Consider the following 18633-nt stretch of genomic DNA (forward strand, 5'->3'; position numbering starts at 1 on the left):
GTAGATACGCGACATTATGTAAACTTAATTCTTCCGGCGAGGAAATCTAATTTTCTCGGCGAGGACACAGCGACTCCCTAGCGGAGAGTCTCGCGTGCGCGAGAGACCGATAGCGCGCGATCGGTTCCCCGGTTTAGATGGAAAAACCGGAAAAATGTCTGACGGAGAGGAGGTTGCGCACGAAATACGTATATATACGTGTACGCGTCGTCTGCGCGAGCATTAAAACGACGAAACACATCGCGACGTAGAGTAGAATTCTGGAACGCGGCCAGTACGTACGTTTGCAGGTACCGGCGGCCTTTTAAAGTGGAACTTTAGTCCTCGTGTCGCTCCTGGCTCCTTATTTAACATTTATAACGCCGGATTTAACGGCGCGCGTTCGTCGTAAATTTCTCGCGGGGTTCCGAAACCCGCGTTCCAGAAACGGCATCTCTTCGTCATCTCGCCCTTTAATCACGAGCGAACGATAAACGTGTACGCGTCGGACAAATTCGTCGGGCGCGATAAATAGACCGCGTGCACACACGTCGATTACGAAAAGCACATATACATATAACGCAAGTGAAGCGGATCTCGGACAATGATGATTAGAGAGAGACTATATACGTAAGCGCGATTGTTAATAAGTTCTCGGGCGAGAGAGAGCTTGATAACAGGGTGACCGTGTTAATCAAAAGCCGCCGCAGGAACAGGACGCAACCTTTAATCCATTTGCGCTCATGAGCGCATCATAAATCGCTGCCCGTTTATAATCGGGGCCGTTCGAACACATAAAGCATACGTTAGAGTTAGAAAACTGGCACACAGAGAGCCTCCAGAGAGAAAAGAGTTCCAACTCGCGCTCTCCTCTAAGTGTTGCTTATTAGACCTGTTTTTTATTTTTTTTCGCTTGATTTTTTCTGTGCGCCGTTTTTTGCGCCATCGCTCTCCGGTGCTCGCGCATCGATTTTAACTATCGCAAACAGCAAGAAAGTACAAGATAATGCGGTGGAGAAAACAGACACCTCTCTCTGCTGTTACAGACGATCCATCTCTCTCTCTCGCCGGGAATAAATCTCGAACTGAATTTATGATTCCCGCGCGTTATCTCGCGTCTTCCTTATTATTATTTCGGCGATTACAGCGATCGAGAGAGAGAGAGAGAGAGAGAGCGAGCGGCTCGTCCGTGTAAAAGAGATTAGAGAAACCGTTGGCGTGAAAAAAAACGGAGCGGAGAAGCGAGTCGAAGTGATAAAACCACACGACGGCTCTCGACGACAACTTCCACTTCGGCGAACATTCGGGAAAAATGTCGACCGGCATTAAACGCGGCAGTCGCGGTGCCGCGCGTGTGTCGCCGCGCCTTTCGCGGTCGCAAAAAAAAAAAGAAAAAAACCGCGCGTGTAACCGTCGCGCTAATTGTCGCGACGGCATCGCGACGAGACGCTCTCGAGTTACAGGTTCGCACGCAAGTGTGTGTCTGTTCACAAGCGTGTGCCAGTTTTTGATATGCCTACGAAGCGCGACCTTGAAAAATGCGAGCAATGTCAATGAAACGCAATACTTGCCTTCCTTCGTTACGTCTTTTCTTCAGCCGGCGCTGATTTTTTTGCGGTTTAGCTAGCGCCGCGTCGACGTGTAGCTTCCGTGACAACAATATGTGACGTCATTTTGAAACGCGACGAGTCGATAAATCGACTTGGACTCGCGACACACTGTGTGTGTGTGTGTGTATGTGTATATACACCGATAGGATGTAATACCGTGCGGTAATACACGAAACGTTAATACCGAACACGTGCTGCTCGCTCGAGAGAGGATAATTTTCTGCATAGACGGCACTGATAAGCGCATAAATAGGTCGTATGTGAAAGAACTTCGTTGTGTTTCGTTTTGCTCTCGTCTCGCAAGTGACTTAACCCACGTTCCACGAAATGCCGAGCCTCAAATTTAAATCGCGGTATCCGTTTACGTACAAATGTTCGCGTCTACGCGCGCACAAATCCGTTCGCGTTTGTTTTTTATTATTAACAAGATAAATTTAACATTTTAAATAAAATATTAAGTAGCAATAATGTGTAAGTAATTTTTTCTTACACTTTCGTATCGAGCGTGTAAATTTGCACGTAATCTTTGTATTTACAAGATAAATAATGCTTTAACAAAATTATTCGATCGATTAATTGAAATGCAAAAATAATCAGCGCGTTACGCGCACGTGTGTGCTTCTAAATACATAATTACAATATCTCTCTCTTGACCTGTGAGATAAAAATTTCATATAAACATTTTGCGTGTGTGTGCGTCGGAGAAAATAGCGGAATTTGCTGAAAAGTGCGAAGTTACATCTCGCCGAATTGAATATACAGCGAATGAGTCGCATTTTTTTTTTTTTTTTTTTTTACGCGCGCGCGACCTTTGACCCGGCGTTTGTCACAAAAGAACGTGTTCGCATCACGGTTCAAAGCGTACATATATATATATATATTTCTCTCGTCCACGTTGTAAATGTTATATTCGTGTCACGCGCATAACATGCAATTCAAACAAAGCTTCTATTTCGCGTTGCAATTTGCGCGCTTGTATAATACATTTATGAATCATTTACTGCGTCACAACATCACCTATGTTGCATAATACAGGATCACGTGTCGCGTAATAACGAAGAGTAGTTCGGAGTAAGCCGCGTGTATAAAAATATAATTCCAGAAAAGAGAGAGAGAGAAGATATAAACGTTCGATACAATTTTATAATAAAAATCGTATAATACGCGCAAATTGTGTTGCGCAATTGTGCCGGATTACTCAACTGCAGCTACGTAATATAAAATTAATATTGATAAATACGCGCATACGTATGACTGATCGTTAGAATATAATTTACATCGCGTTTCCTACTCTCCTTCCACATTTTCGAGCAATTAAATCGGATATATTTCTCTCTCTCTCTCTCTCTCTCTTTCCAAATTATCAACGTCAATCGAAAATCACATCGCAGATATTTGTGTGCGCGCGTGTGAGAAGTAGACATTTAAAATATTTAAATTGCTTCAATTTTAACCGTAGACATTTTAGCACGACGCTCAAACAAATCTCGCGTGCAGAAGAATCGATCGCGTTCTCTCTTATTAAAGGGAGAGAAGTCCTCCCAGACCGCGCATCCGACATACAATCGTTAATTCGCGTTATCTTTATAATACACTCTAAGCACGTGGTCGACCCGAATGCCGTCGTTCTAAGCAAAATGAGATTCTCGTCGGCATCACGACGACACGATCAAAGTGGGATAAGAAAGTCACGTCAAGGATTTTACGTTATATCATCGACCTTCGAGAGAAACGAATCGAATGTCTGAAATCGTAGCCGATCGCTTCGAAAAAAATCGTTAACTATGTAGATCTTGTGATTACGCATACGGTTTTATACGTATGTATATATATATATATATACACGTCGAGAATAAATTTATGCCCGCGAATCTCATCATCGGATAAAAACAGGAAATCGTTTATTCCGCGCGCGGAATCTCCAATTGTGCATTAAGAGTGCAAAAATACGACGCAATTCTGAAATTCTCAAATTGGAACAATCGTTTTTGTGAGAAGCTGAAAGAAAAGTAGAAACACGGTGGAGTGATTGCGAAGAAAATTCCGGTGTGACGCGTTCAAGAGTTATATACAACGTGCATGTACGTTATTACGCGACATAAGAGACACGCGAAGATTGATGCGACTTTTTTTCACTGTTACGCGATTATCTTGTCTCACTGCTTACTTGTGTATTATAAGCGGTATAGTCCGAGACGCGGATAAATGGGAATAATATTCGATAATAATACACGAGGAAAAACCTCGATATTCTAGGTTTTTTTCCTTTTGTTTTTGTTGTTTGTTTGTTTGTTTTTTTTTTTTTTTTTTGATTGTATACGGCGCTTTCGCGAGATAAGCGCTTTTGCTCTATCCAATAGAAATTTAAGAGCATTTAAAATCGTTTGCTAACATATTAATACTACTGTGTAACGGTAATCATAATTGCATCGGATCAGGTTGTACATGTGCAATGTGGTTATCGATTAATTAACAATTGCGCACTGACACGTCCTCATCAAATATACAGACTTGAAATGGAGAAATGAATTGTGTACGATCACTCGTATACTATTTTATTACTCGATACACATAGCTTTGACCAAATTGCATGACTAATGCAAATAATGCAAGTTAATTATCATTATTATTAATAACGGTTAATATTACGTACAGAGAGTATTTCGATCTCTCTTTCTCATTCTCTGTGAGATAATGCAATATTTCTAATAAATTTTCTCTTTATCAAAATATAATATTTGATTAATTCTTTTTAATTAAACATTACGTGTAAATTTAAATGCGAAAAGAAAACTACATATTTATTAATATATAAATTTATTTTGAATATATTTCAAATGAGAAATATACTTTAAATATATTTTATCTTTTAAAAAAAATATGTGATATAAATAACATTACTTTTTCTATATGCACAATTTTTTTTAATACACGTACACCTAATTTGCGTGACGTGATCGCGTGAATAACCGCGAAGGAAAATATTACGAGAGGCTTATACTCACTCTAGAGATGCGCAAGGGATGATGTGTGTCGCACCCGCCGTGCATGCGGAAACCCCATGGGGATCCACCGAAGAGGGTGATTTCTCTGGCGCTCATCCCGCGTTGCTGGGATCCCTCGGATTGTCAACATGCACAATTGCGTTTTACAATGCGACGACTCGAGCGGGCCTCGAGTAACCGGGCATCGTGGATCGTCGAAACGAAAGGCGAGAGCCGCCCGTGTCACTCGCGAATCGTTGATTCTTCCGCGCGACTTCTCGCGGGCCAACGGGGTGTTGAAAAAACGGGGTAGGTTAAAATCACGCGCCGACCGACGCTACGACCGACACAGGTCGCGATTACGCCTCCCCCTGACGCGAAACCGCGACGGTCAAATCGCACGCGACACACACCCGTCCGTGGCTCGTATTCAACTGACAGCGCGCGTCCTCCCCTCCCCCACGCCGCCCTTACGCCGCGCACGCACGTAGTAATGCGCGCGTACAACGCACCTCCCATCCCCTCGTGTCGTGGGATGTAACCCCCTCGCGTTCGCATTTTCTCTCCCTCGGAATCTTTTTTTTTTCTTTTCGCCGAACATTTTTATCTGACTCCGAACGCAAGTAAACGTCTGAGTGTGTATTTTTGTTTTTTGCTGCAAATTTATAAAACAAAAAAAAACTTAGTACATATTTAGTTATATTTATAAAATATAACTAAATATAAAAAAAATAGATAAAAGATTTTTCGAAAAGTTTCTTACCTCTTTCATTGCCAAAGTTTTTGGCGGATTATTTTTACAACGACACTTTTGAAAGGGAGGCGCAAAATCTACATTTCTGAATAAATCCGATCTTTATATATTTTCTTACTCTTTTATAACCACCACGCACTTATCTACATAATTACACTCTACGCTTCATTGTTGTCTTTTTCTTCGTCACAAACGCGTTATTATTCAACGCGGAACACTATCGCGCACGATTCTTTGCGAAAAGAAATGTGACCCCCGTATCTGTCATAATTCAACTTCTCATTTTTCAAGAAAATTGCTCTCCCACTTGTCAACTTCGCACATGCGCACAGTAAATCCCAACACACGACGCATTGCGCGCGCTAGATCTTTACCACGGAATAGGAATAAAGGAGAAAGGTGAAATATGGAGGAGAGTGATGACCGGTCTCGGAGTTGAATTATTGGGAGATCCGGATGTCTATAAAATAATTTCAAGTTTATATTGACAGATGGCGCCCAACGGTCCGAACCAGACTAAACATGGCAGGCTTTTCTCTTTGACACACGTGTATCAACGTATTCCACGAACGTATACGTGAATGTGAACACAAATGTGTAACTTGTGATATACATTTGTACTACAACTGAACATAATCGCAAAAAAGTGTATTCAAAGATAATAAAATATTAGTGCGTTCTAGTTTAACAGATATATCAGTATATCACAATCATATTTGACATAATAAATTTATATATTAAAATATATACAAAATTATACATAATGGCAGATAACAATGCAGCTGCGAGTAAATATTCTGCCAGACAAACATTTCGAAATAAGAGAAAAAATTGGAAAGGTAAGTAAGTTTGCGCTTATTTTTCCTCTTTTTCTTTCTCTCTATTTAAAGTTTGGCATTAAAAAAATTTTTCTCTTGTTAAGATGGTTGGCAAAGGAACAACGACCAAAGGGGATTTAAACGCAAATTTGAGCAATCGAAGGTAGGATATGTGAAAAAAAAGAATCTGGATATCGGCAATAGACTAAAAGAATTCGACATAGGAATTACAGAATACATTGGCAAGCACAATGGTTTTTCTGCGATAATCAAAGAAAGATACACCGATTTTCATGTTAACGAGATAGATCTTGATGAGCAAGTAGCCAAATTGACTCATCAAAATATCCCATGCGAGCCTGAAAATGATGAAAATATCGACGATCTAAAAGCATCGATATCGTCAGAAATATGGGACAAACTGCAAGCTTTGAAGGAAGAAAATTTTTCAAGTTTGGAGATTGACGTGACGAATCTCGACAAGGAGAAAAGAAAAATTATTCACACAATTGCGAAGAAATTAGCAAGTGTCATTAGTCAAACAATGGACAAAGATGATAAGAAATTTATTACAATTATGTCCAGTACTAAATGTAAGTAATGAATAAATGTAAAATATGATGAAGATAGCAAACTATAAACTTCATTGCAAAGCAATGTATTTTACTTGTATATATATTTATTTATGTTATTCATGTAGTTTTTGATTTTTATCTATTTTATCCAGGTCAAATGCGCAAGGACACCAGAATAGATTGGAAAAGACGCAGTGGTGAATATTGTTACTTTTTATTGCACAAAGTAAATATGGATACGATGGACGCCTTGAATCAACTGGCTGTCAATTTGCGAATACGACCGGACAATTTTAATTACGCCGGTACGAAAGATCGCCGAGCATGGACAACCCAGTGGGTGAGCTTGAGAAAGATAGATCCACGTGACATATTAAGAGTGGGTAAAAGTATACGCGGAGCTTACGTAGGAAATTTTAAATATGCTAAAGATAGCCTGAAATTAGGCATGCTGCGTGGCAATCAATTTAGAATAGCACTGAGAAATGTTTGCGGAACTGACGAAGAGATTGAACACGCTATGACTTCGCTGCGTGACAATGGCTTTCTGAATTACTACGGTTTACAAAGATTTGGCACAATAGCTTCCATACCTACGTATGAGATTGGTAAACGTCTACTTCAAGGTAATTGATCCTTGTTTGATTTTGTAGACTAATTGCATGTATATAAACGTCGTTTTGTACACACACACACACACACGCGCGTTTTGTTTCTCTCAAAACAGGTAAATGGCACGAAGCAATTGAATTAATTCTCAAACCACGTCCGGGAGAACAAGATAAAGAATTAACGGAAGCTAGACAGATTTATGCTGAAACTAAAGACGCTCGTGCCGCTTACGCCAAGATCAAGAGAGTCGACAAGATTGAAGCTAGACTTTTGAAAGGTTTACAAATATCGGGCGAGAAAAATCCTTTAGGCGCGCTCGACTCTGTTCCTCGAAACATTCGACTGATGTATATCCATTCTTATCAAAGTTACATATGGAATCACATCGTGTCGAGAAGAATAAAACAATTCGGAACAAATGTGATAATAGGCGATTTAGTTTATGACAAACAAAATTGTCAGGACAATGAAATTGACGAAAGCACAGATGCGATTAACGAGACCGCAGATTATTCCGCGAGTAATAGTGACGACAAAAGCGAGACTGACGCTACGGAAGAGAAGAATATTGATACGGCGACGAATAAAGTGAGCGAAGAAAATATGGATCAAGATTTCCCAGTGGTGAAAATTCTTACGGAAGAGGATTTACCAAATTACACTTTGACCGACGTAGTCATGCCCCTGCCTGGATGGAAAGTTACATACCCACCGTACGCTAAGGCTTGGTATGACGAATATTTAACCAAAGATGGATTAACTACTGATCTTAAACAAAAAAATAAGTAAGTATATCTATCTGCCAAAGCAACAACATGTGTGTGACATGTGCTACATATAAATTTTTCTTGTTTTCTTTTTAAAGGAAATACAGTTTGAATGGTGTCTATAGAAAAATATTGGAAATTCCAACAAATCTGTCTTGGAAAATTATGCATCATAAAGAAAAACACGATAATCTCATTTTACCAGACATTGACAAAATGAGGAAGCACTCATCTCCACAGGACGAACCTGGTAAAAACCTCTAATATATTTCCATATTATTCAAAAATTATTCATTTATGTAACTTATATCTGCTATTTTAGGTGGAAAATACAAAGCACTTATCATAGAAATGTGTTTAAAGTCCAGTTCTTACGCTACCATGGCTTTGCGTGAGATTTTGAAGAATGACACTTCAGCGGAAACGCAAGCTGCTTTATCCGCTTCTCATGATGCAGAAAATTCACAACTTACTGTAAATGCCGAAGATGAACATGGTCGAGAGTTGATAGATAAAGATACAGGTAATATTGACAAAAGTAATGTCAAAATCTGTGAAGAACTTACCGATGTAAACAAAGACGAAACGATGAAAATAGAAGAAGAAAGCATCTCTAAGATATGACAAAATGAAATGTAAATCATTTTTATAAAAGCAATAAAACTGTTTATGCCAATATATGCATGTGTTTCTGTATGAAAGTCAAAATTAACACGTTACATATTGGAAGAGTCTCTGTGTAATTGATCAAAATTAATTTATTAAAAAAGTATGATGTAACGGCTGTTTTACAGACAAGCAGCCATTAAACCAGCCACATTTTCAAAATCAATCTTTTCAGTAATATTTTTAGTCTTAATGTTCTCATCTTGATTAGCAATGAAGATGATTGATTTGCTGTCTTCCTTCCAACCATATTTTTTTACCCAGTGTTTAAGTGTGGCATCTGCAACAAGATTGCTTATAAGAGAAGCATTACACAAGAAATGTGAATTTTTTTGTCAAAATATAAATTTGTCTTTGTATACCATCTACACCACCAAGCAATTGTGCCAGCAGTCCTTTTTCTATAGTTTGAAATGTAATGCCTACTACATGACAAACAAACTTTCTTATCGAATCCTGGAAACCTACAATCCTGTCGCATAGTTCGGACATGGACAAGACTCTGTCCCAAAAATGTTGGAAATCACATCGTTCCAAGATATCTCCCATATACATGATTTGATTAATAGGACTTTCAGACATCTATAAAAATTGATTGAGTCTAAATGCATTTGTCAAGAAGACACTGTAACTTAATACGTAAAGAGTACTCACAAGTTTTTCACTGAGCAAACATTTGCACAGAACAAAGTCGGTATGTGGAAGATTAGTTAGAGCTTTCAACAATATCTGACATGTGATATCCATGTTGAATCGATGAGGATTAAACTGATAAAGCTTCAAAACAGCTAAATTTGCTTCCAAATCGTACGCATTCTCTCTGGATTGTATTTCCACATACTTTTCTAAAGTTGTGAGGTTATCTGGATTGTATCTGGTAGAATACATATATTTTAATCACTTGTAAATAAATAATATATTCAATTAACGATGTAAATACAAAGATAAACTTGTAAAACTCAAATTTAACTTCTGCTTTGACACATTTTTCGAGAAATATTTTACGCAGATTTTGGAAAAAAATACTTACGGCATAAAAGTCTAAGAAACATAACAACACAATACCTTTCGATGCCTTTCAGCATTCCGGCCACAGTTTGACGCATTGCCTCAGCCATTTTTTGTATTTAATTTGTAAAAACTTTCAAATATGTAACAAATTATTGTTGGCTAAGTGAGAAACGTGTTCACAATAACTTTGACAATTTATATAGATAGAATCCAAGTCGCGCTACGCATGCTTCGAAGCAGTATTCATAATTATTCTAGTGCAGCTTGGTGCCGTCTCAGTGCAGTCGAAGAAGAACAGACCTTTGCTCCCGTGCACCAGCTGTTCTTTCTCTTTCTTTCCAAAAAGATAATTGATAAAGGATTATCTTTCTTTTCGAATGGACGAAGTGTAACATAAGTTCAGGGGAATAAGGAACGAACTACCGATAAAAGAGTTCCTTTTCGTTTCGATTGTTCGTCGCCATTATTGAAAATCTATAGTTCACACGACGTCAATTATAGATTTTCACCACTGACATTGAATATCGCGAAATAATGGCTTTGTTATATCAAATATAGAGCTCGATGGCGCGACACGAATATTTCTCAATGTTTCTTCAGAAACAACGAATATAAATTCTATTGCTCGTCGACATCAGATATCAAGAATCTTTTTAGTAACACTAGAAAAAAAAAATGTCCAACCATTTTGACGCCGACTATATTCTCGTCCCCGACAATCAGCTGACTTCCGGTATTAATGCGAGGCGTTAGATATTAGTAAAGTGTTTCAACAGTTTCGTTTGACGGGGAAATTTATTTTTTTCACAAGACGTGAAACGAATCTTTCTCTTGCATAAGAGTATATTGCGGTTTTTTGATTCGTCGTTCAGTTTAGTTCCGGCCGGAACAAAATTTTTATGTAAATTTTCGTCTAACCGCACGACTTAGAGCGCGACTCAACGAAACACATTTTTCAAAGCTACTTTGCTAATTGTATCCCCCATTATTCGACTCTCAACGAGTAAATTTCTGTCGTGACTCATGGTAAGCGCGTCAATAATTTGGCGGTTTAAATTTGATCAGAAAATTTTTATATGACGAATAAATTTTTTCTTCGTTCAGAAAAATTAACTTTGTCTCGACATTTAGCGCGTATTTTTATTTTTTTAGGATGCTATATAACGCCGTTATCTCTGGTTTTATCATCGAAAGTAATATGAATTCGAAAGAGAACGATGGGAGTAATCAGGATAAAGGTGAGGTAAAGGTTGACCTTGCTTTGAAGAATGATAATCAGTCTTTGGATAATCAGGATGCTGTGACATCCAAAATACAATTAGAGAACAAAGCTACGGAACACTTGAGGCTGAATAACAACAGCAATGAGAGTAACATGAAGCTTGTATTACCATCCAAGACTGCTGTCATGCTTTCCAATGGAACCAAATCTGTTCAATCTCCCACATCTGATTGTGCCAATTCCATAGAACAGAATGTTTCTCAAGTTGCATCCAACATATCTTCTGTATTTACAAACACCACCAATATTAAACCTCAGACTGTGAACACTAATTCTGTGTGTCAATTGAAGCATAAGACTGTCATAAATGCAAGTTCATTGAATCTGCCCAAGTCTCAAATGCACTTGAATTTGTCGTTTACCCAACCAAACACATATTTTAATCACAACTTAGTGTCGGCCGCACTCAATTCTACCGCAGCTAATTCTACCGGTGCTAAGTTATATTCAAGTATATCTCCATTAAATGCATCCTCAATTCCTCCTAATTTACCAACAAGTAAACCAAATGATGACATTGATATGAAGAACAATGTGGATTATGCATCTGTAATAGAAAAGTGTCCTCCTAAAGTTTCTTGCAGTTCAGATTCTAGTCCGGAAGCTGACTGTTCTTGGATAACAAAATCTTGTGGATCTAAACGTGTATTGAATAATATAGGTGGTAGTATAGGTTCAACAAGTCAGGGAACTTGTTGTTTTTTAAGACCTAATATAAATGGCAGCAGAGAAGCTGCTGGACCCAGTGGATTACAGAGGGTGAGATTCTATAATAAAATTTTTAACATTGCATACTGTAAGTATGTAAGTACAGTACATATTGTAAAATGCATATGAACACACTGGTGTGCATGTGTGTGTGTGTGTGTGTGTCTATGTGTACTCAAAGTGCAAATTTTATGTTTAGCCTTTACAGAGAGAAGTAGAACGAATGGATTCTAGTTCCGGAAACGAAGGAGATATGTCTGATGGAGAAGACTATTGCATCTATACTTATAAGGGAAATGGTGATGTAAGTCATTTGGATCAACAACACGAACTGAATCAAGGCCATGCGGAAAATCATGAAGCGGAAGGACAGAATCACAGTGGCAGATCGAGTCCTGAGATGGATTTTCTGGAAATGGATTTTGATCCTGGTCCTTCTTGCGAACAGGTAAGATTATTTGTCATGTGAGATAAAATCAAAATTGCAATTTATTTTTTTGTTTTTTACAGGATACTGGAGACAGTGATTTAGCCTCTATAAATGAAGACATACAAAATATAGTATTAGATAATACAGAACCAGATCCAGTATTAAACGATTTAAGCAGTGGAAAAGTTGTATCCAGACAAGGATTAGTGACTATGCCACAAACTTCAAAGCAAAGTGCACAGAATGTTAATCACACTACTTTCCAACCATGCACAAGTAATCAGCCTGCACTAGAGCAGAGTGCAAAGTCAACTTATTCTACTACATGGATGCCTAATACCAGTACCGGAACCGGTATGATAATATTATGACTATTTCAATATTTAGATTTTAATTTTATATATATATATATATATATATATGTATATCATTGTGAACCTACATTACATTAAGTAAAATTTACAGGAAGATGGGACAGTGCAACGTTATATCGTAATACAGGTTGTCCGTTACGAGAATCGTACAGTTATCACAATACAAGTGGTGATCTCATTTCACCTGGTGATAACAGAGATTCAGATTCTGAATTGTGGGCTGAACCCTCGACAGCGTCTGCCTCAGACAATTCCAATTTAAATGCTAGGAGAGTTAATCTCAGTTCCACGCTTTACCATCGAATGATGGCTAAGAAGTTAATGCTCAATAAGCAAGCTGCATTTAATCAAAGTGGTGATTCTAATCTGGTTAATATACATATATATATATACACTATCCAAACTAACAGAGTAAACAAAATATGCCATTATAATTTAATTTTTTGCACAATATTAATACAGGAAAGTGAACTGTGTAATGAAAGATTAGATGGATTATCGCCAGTTGAAAAGGTAATGTTATGGACTGAGCAAGAAGCCACGGTAAAACAAATAACGCAAATTGGTACATCTGCTTGTGGTGCTACATCCGCGATTAATGCTTTGGTAAATTACAATAAATCATTTAATATGTAGAAATATATAGTATTGCATAAGTGAATTTCTTCTTTAACACAGGAAATTTGGTTTGTGCACTCGTGTATATACGTATATGTATACACATATCGTGTATATATATATATATGTATACATACATATTATTTTAGTTGGCCTTAAATATATCATTTTCCTTGGAAGTATTAGTCAAGGGTGTGAATACAAGGTTGAGAGAATTAGGTGTACCACTACCAAGATATCTTGTCAGTCGATCATTAGCAGGCGCAACTCACAAAGATATAGCACGAGGAATATCTCTCTCTACTAATGGCGCAGCTATAACAAAGTTCTTTGCATTTTATCCAGAAAGAAAAGTGTCGCTGTCTCACTGGTTGCATTATTGGATTTCTAAAGGTAAGAGTTCATGGATATATATTTCAGATTTAAAAATATAAACATCAAAATATATGTGTAATCAATATAAAAAAAAATGTGTGTATGCGAGTATGAAATATTTTGTTTTGACAGGTGCTGCACCAATTGCAACATTGAATTTGCAACATTGTGGAGAAGGATACGATATACCAGATGCGTGGCATCATCAAATGATATTCGGTGTGGGACAGGCTGGCATATATCTAACAAATCCCTTGGAATGTTTATCCGAACAGGTTTGTACAATCAACGAATTGAGACATGCATTACGTGTATTTGCTAAAAAATCCAAATTTTCTTATGATGTAATTTCAGCTTGTGTGGCATCAGTTGGTCAGTCCTAGTATTCTGTTGATACGAAGAGCGGATGTTCTCGCACATTGGAACGCGAATACAGACTTAACGCCACTTGCTAAAATGGATCAAAAGTGGCGAAAACTTAATGTTCTTGGTAAGTTGTTTTATGTGCTATTTTTTATTGCAATAAATATTTTAATATGTTCTCGTCGTGAAATAGGACAAGTTGTAAATATGGTACGCGAGGAAATGAGTCAGAGGCAACAACCTAATAGCACAACCACCGGCGCGACTCACATTCGTATTCCAGCGTCTTACCAAGCAGGCATTACATTGGTCATGTGTGCGGATTCTGCCGCAGCTACCGAATTGTTACATGCGGAACAACTACCACTACTCTAGTCTTACTGATCAAAAATCAATAAACACACACTGGACTGGCCCATTTGATTTACAATAAATTTTATTAGCAGAGATTAAATCTGCACAAATGTTCTTACTCATAGTTCGTTTAACTATGTAAACTAACATGATAATAATTTACATTTTTGACACAAAACACGTTTGTATTCAAAGAGAATATTATTGATTAAAATATATTTCAATAGAATATTTCTGTTTTATACACAGTTATATTCATTGATCATATTGAGCTAGAAAAACGAAAGTTTAATTTTTATCGCGAGTAGCAGTCGTATGCTGCTAGTTGTACGTTGTATGTTTTAGACAAAGAACAGCTGACAGTTTTATTTGTAACAACAAGTAGGAAGTTGTACACAAATTTATTAAAAAGAGTTAACAAGCGTGCGACACGGGTTAAAGATACTGAGATATTTTAACATTTGTTTCTTTCCAAACGATTATATGATGCAGATTTAACGTGATACTGCGACTCACGGTTAATCGATAGAAAACGACCGAATTAAGAGATGCGGCAGCGTCTTATAAACATATATTCTTTTTAATTACATCATGAGAAAGCACAGATGTTTAATACATATTTTTTTTTATTACAAAACCTACAATTAGTGATACACTGTATACTTTCTTTATTGTTTATTGTCTTTGTAAATCTACCGTACAAAAGTTTCAGTCTCTCAGTGCACTCTGTTTTGCTTTCAGCAAATTCTGTCATCTTACGATTATATTTCTGCGAATGTTCCTCAGTTTTGTATTTCTTTCGACTGTGTATTTGTGAGTTCTTCTGAGAGAAAATTCGGACAATCTTTCAGAAACATGGGATAAGACCCTTTATCATTTAATCGCAACAGTTTGTTTCTGAAATAATAATTTTGTCAACATTTATTGTTTGTTGTTTATATTAACGCGATGATGATATTTGTACCTTATATAACAATCGGGATGAAGTCGTTCCGGTAATTCTCGATCCAATCGTTTTGCGATGTTTAATATATCCTTGGCTCTGACATTGCCTTGAGCACCAAAAAATGTTTCTACACTCCCGGACGATTTTAACAAGGAAATAATGGTTTCTCTCGAATAAATGCAATAAGCAACGACGCACATCAATAGCACGGAAGGTTTTTGAAAAGTTATCAGATGGTCCCACAGAATCAGCCATTCGTTTCCGGATAATACCTCGCTCAATGTGGTTCGAAGTAACGGCCACGCGTACACGCTGGTTGCGATACCGTGCTTGCAAAACGTATTTAATAGCGCGGGATCAGCTTCCAGAAGAATGTTCTCGATAATTCCCAAAATATTTAACGGTGGTAAAGGATGATATTCGAACCAATTGTAGCAATAGTTTAGCAATATACACAATATCAACTCGAAACCGAGCAAAGGGTCTTTCTGAAAGAAATAATTTATATCTTGATATGTTTTTTTTTTGTGAAAAAAAAAGATACATCTGTTGTAAACAAGAGATTGTACCTGAAATACAATGAGAAACGGAAAAATTAAATTCGGAAGAAACGAAGCGTGCATCAGCGTAGGGCACCAATGCGCTAAACAATCCATTGTAGCGATTAGCAATGACCTCTTGCTTCTGTCCGCCAAAGGATAACTTTTTAAACTATTTAACATAAATCTGTTGCGTATTGCTTTATTTACCAAAGCGACATATGCGTTTTTATTCGACGGTAGTTTTAAAATAGTGGACCAAATGAGTACGCGATATTTCTTCGGGTACTCGCCGAATTCCTTTAAAATAGCCATCAATCGCTTGATGTTCAACTCTCGCTTCGTTCTTTGTCTGATGAACTCTAAGTGATCGCTTGTCTTGTGCGCGCACAAGACCTTACGTGGCTCTGACGATTTTCTCGACTCGCGATATTTTCTCGAAACAATTTCGCGGGTGCGTGTTACGTTCAAACATCCTTGCAAATTTATGTGCGCTATGTATTTGCCGGCAAACGAAACCAGAACCTTTTTAATTCCATCGACGGAACGAGATGTCTCGAGAAAGCTCGACGCATTTATGTTACAAAAGTGAAGAACGCATTTGCGAGATAAAACCCCGACAATTTCGGCAATTTCTTTGTCATCATTCAGTGAACACGGAATGGCGCATAATTGCTTCGCCGTAAAATTTTTAGGCAAACGTATTCTCTTTAGTAAGTGCCAAGTGCACGTACTCACGACGCTAATGTTTTCTCTATCGACTGTTATCACGGCTTTTCCGTCTCTTGTGAAAATAAAATCTACGATAAGACGCATCCCTAGTATCTTTGCATCGATCTTAATGTCTTTGTCCAACTGTCCGAACGTCCAAGTTTGTACGGTATCGTTGTGATACAGTACAACAATGTGTCCCGCGTTAGAAAACGCGGCTTTCTTAATTACGGCGTTCTTCGCGTCGACTTTAAGTTGATAAGCTTTGCCGTAGGACGGCAGGTGCCATATTATCGCCTCGTTTCGAGAGCTCGTCAGGCACCACTCGTTCTTGTAAAAAGAAACACGAGTCGGCGTCAGCTTGTGACCGGGCAGTAAAATAAATTTATCGACAGCCGTGTGAAGTTTCCAAATCTTTATGTTTCCGCTATCGAGTCCCATTAATAATTCGCCCTTGTACGCGGGATTGAACGCCACGAAAGTAGCCTGACCGATTTTGACCGATCGTTTGTAACATGGTGTATCATCGGACAAGTCGATGCAATGCAAGTATCCTTTCGCGTCTATTGCGATCATGAGTTCCTCGTCGTGATCAAAAGCCATCTGCGTGAAACTCGGTGCGGCCGTGCAGTCTTTTCTGACACAGGCTCTGAGTTCATATTTGTAGCCGGCGTCACGTTTAGTTAATTTAATCCATTCGTTGTTGCGCATAGTAACCACACGCAATTGTGAGTTGATAAATAAAAGTTGACACGTTGAATTAATCGCTCAATACAGACCGCATTCCAATATGTACACATTTGCTGTTGATACAGCAGAAAATCTATAAAATTGTAGAATCAAAACAAACGGCGATGCGCGAGCAAAAGAAAGATGTTAACGTATTAAATTTCTCCGATGTATCGCAAAGTTACTCTCTGCACTCGTTGAAGTCTTCTTCGGTGGTTAAGTTACAGAGCTAAAAATTAAGACACACAACATAAACTCGCGTTAAATCAGAAATTGAAACGAAACACAGTTAACTTCAAAGATAAATTACGGAAACAGGTACATACCCCGTTAAAAGTTACAAAAAATAAAATCGTTATGCATCACACGGGCCATAGATCAAATGTCATGTTGTTAAATGTCATGTCGTTTGATTAACACCATTCTTTTGCTCATAATGACCATTGTTTATTTTAATTCTATCAACAAGCATTTGCCACCGATTTGTTTGGAAATTATGGAGTTTCAATAGCAGCAGTGAACACATCAAAATACCGTCAAAATACAAACGTAACAAGATGTTTGGCATTATCTACTGTCAATAGACATTTCTACGAGACCGCTAGGCTGCGCCACGGTATAATATATAGAAAAAATTTATTTTTAAATAATACAAGCTCTGGAGTCAATATCTTAAAAAATCCACACAATATTCAAATATATAAAATTGAACTCAGACATATCAAAAAGAAAAAAAACCAACATGTCGAAAGAAAATCGAGTATATAAAATATCGGTTTAAAAAATTTTTGTTAGAGATTTTGAACCAATGACGTTCGGCAGAAGAATTGCTGAGTTGTTTTCTCATTCGACGCTGATTTTTGATTCCGAAAGGAAGAACCAATCACGTTAAATTGCTACAAAGCAGCTGAACGCAGCAAATTTCTGAATGACATGACGTCATGAATGCGTGATGCAACTGATGCAAGTGTAAGTCACACGTACCACGACAATTGACCACGGTGATCGCGTGGTGTGCGGTACACGCGTGTTTCCTTCCAGGTATATGAATACTTTTCATTTATAAATGAGAAATATAATGATAATTTGAAGCATGCCTTTACCAATTTGGGCAAAAATTGGAATTGGATGGTAGGTGGAAGAAACGTTATATCCCAAGTCTCATTTTTGTATTCCCTACAATCCAACGTTAACCTTAAAAATCGAAAAACGACTGACGACATCTAATTTAAGCGGATAGGGACATTAATAGATTTAATCTTAAAATTGCCTGTATTTACATATTTTACTTGCGAAACAACTTTAAAGAGTTTATATATTTTTTTATTTTAGGTCTGTGGCTACTTTTATGGGAATTTACGGATTTGTGTTAACAAAAAGAAGTGTAAATACTAATAGATATGAGTTAATGAAAGCCAGACAACGTGT

General features: G+C 37.7%; 4 protein-coding genes across 5 annotated transcripts; 2 read left to right on the forward strand and 2 right to left on the reverse strand.

The window, feature by feature from the left end:
- The first annotated feature begins 5746 nt into the window (after window positions 1-5746).
- LOC109854367 (pseudouridylate synthase 7 homolog) lies at window positions 5747-8806 on the forward strand. Its single transcript, XM_020427395.1, has 6 exons — window positions 5747-6166; window positions 6250-6738; window positions 6873-7346; window positions 7448-8117; window positions 8198-8349; window positions 8422-8806. Exons 1-6 carry the CDS (start codon window positions 6091-6093, stop codon window positions 8721-8723), a joined length of 2163 nt encoding a protein of 720 aa, XP_020282984.1. The 5' UTR covers window positions 5747-6090; the 3' UTR covers window positions 8724-8806.
- Window positions 8807-8837: 31 nt separating this feature from the next.
- Window positions 8838-9975, reverse strand: LOC109854370 (eukaryotic translation initiation factor 3 subunit K). The gene is made up of 4 exons (XM_020427400.1): window positions 9831-9975; window positions 9420-9639; window positions 9128-9347; window positions 8838-9045 (listed from the first exon to the last, which is right to left on the reverse strand). Exons 1-4 carry the CDS (start codon window positions 9881-9883, stop codon window positions 8888-8890), a joined length of 651 nt encoding a protein of 216 aa, XP_020282989.1. The 5' UTR covers window positions 9884-9975; the 3' UTR covers window positions 8838-8887.
- A 78-nt stretch (window positions 9976-10053) lies between these two features.
- Window positions 10054-14853, forward strand: LOC109854366. The gene is made up of 10 exons (XM_020427394.1): window positions 10054-10802; window positions 10929-11817; window positions 11966-12214; window positions 12277-12550; window positions 12662-12939; window positions 13033-13176; window positions 13338-13581; window positions 13696-13838; window positions 13918-14053; window positions 14120-14853. The coding sequence occupies exons 2-10, from the start codon at window positions 10930-10932 to the stop codon at window positions 14299-14301; spliced, it is 2538 nt and encodes an 845-aa protein (XP_020282983.1). The 5' UTR covers window positions 10054-10802; window position 10929; the 3' UTR covers window positions 14302-14853.
- An 87-nt stretch (window positions 14854-14940) lies between these two features.
- Window positions 14941-17800, reverse strand: LOC109854368 (TBC1 domain family member 31). Of its 2 annotated transcripts, XM_020427398.1 has the most exons (4): window positions 17532-17800; window positions 15796-17434; window positions 15245-15714; window positions 14941-15177 (listed from the first exon to the last, which is right to left on the reverse strand). In XM_020427398.1, the coding sequence occupies exons 2-4, from the start codon at window positions 17185-17187 to the stop codon at window positions 15063-15065; spliced, it is 1977 nt and encodes a 658-aa protein (XP_020282987.1). In that variant the 5' UTR covers window positions 17188-17434; window positions 17532-17800; the 3' UTR covers window positions 14941-15062. The 2 variants fall into 2 exon arrangements, with proteins under 2 accessions (XP_020282987.1, XP_020282985.1); XM_020427396.1 differs by having other exon boundaries at window positions 15245-17434.
- Window positions 17801-18633: the final 833 nt, after the last annotated feature.

This window comes from Pseudomyrmex gracilis, unplaced genomic scaffold (assembly GCF_002006095.1).
Source record: "Pseudomyrmex gracilis isolate BER0280 unplaced genomic scaffold, ASM200609v1 scaffold_63, whole genome shotgun sequence".
Taxonomy (NCBI): Eukaryota; Metazoa; Arthropoda; class Insecta; order Hymenoptera; family Formicidae; genus Pseudomyrmex; species Pseudomyrmex gracilis.

Excerpts from the sequence above, each read along its gene's own strand:
- LOC109854367 (XM_020427395.1), top strand. The coding sequence starts at position 6,091 with ATGGCAGATAACAATGCAGCTGCGAGTAAATATTCTGCCAGACAAACA. Across the intron at positions 6,739-6,872 it reads AATTATGTCCAGTACTAAAT|GTCAAATGCGCAAGGACACC; the intron begins GTAAGTAATGAA and ends TATTTTATCCAG. Across the intron at positions 8,350-8,421 it reads ATCTCCACAGGACGAACCTG|GTGGAAAATACAAAGCACTT; the intron begins GTAAAAACCTCT and ends CTGCTATTTTAG.
- LOC109854370 (XM_020427400.1), bottom strand. The coding sequence starts at position 9,883 with ATGGCTGAGGCAATGCGTCAAACTGTGGCCGGAATGCTGAAAGGCATC. Across the intron at positions 9,640-9,830 it reads ATGCTGAAAGGCATCGAAAG|ATACAATCCAGATAACCTCA; the intron begins GTATTGTGTTGT and ends GTATTCTACCAG. Across the intron at positions 9,348-9,419 it reads GTTTGCTCAGTGAAAAACTT|ATGTCTGAAAGTCCTATTAA; the intron begins GTGAGTACTCTT and ends CAATTTTTATAG.
- LOC109854366 (XM_020427394.1), top strand. The coding sequence starts at position 10,930 with ATGCTATATAACGCCGTTATCTCTGGTTTTATCATCGAAAGTAATATG. Across the intron at positions 12,940-13,032 it reads AAAGTGGTGATTCTAATCTG|GAAAGTGAACTGTGTAATGA; the intron begins GTTAATATACAT and ends ATATTAATACAG. Across the intron at positions 13,839-13,917 it reads TGGAATGTTTATCCGAACAG|CTTGTGTGGCATCAGTTGGT; the intron begins GTTTGTACAATC and ends ATGTAATTTCAG.
- LOC109854368 (XM_020427396.1), bottom strand. The coding sequence starts at position 17,187 with ATGCGCAACAACGAATGGATTAAATTAACTAAACGTGACGCCGGCTAC. Across the intron at positions 15,178-15,244 it reads CATCCCGATTGTTATATAAG|AAACAAACTGTTGCGATTAA; the intron begins GTACAAATATCA and ends TTATTATTTCAG.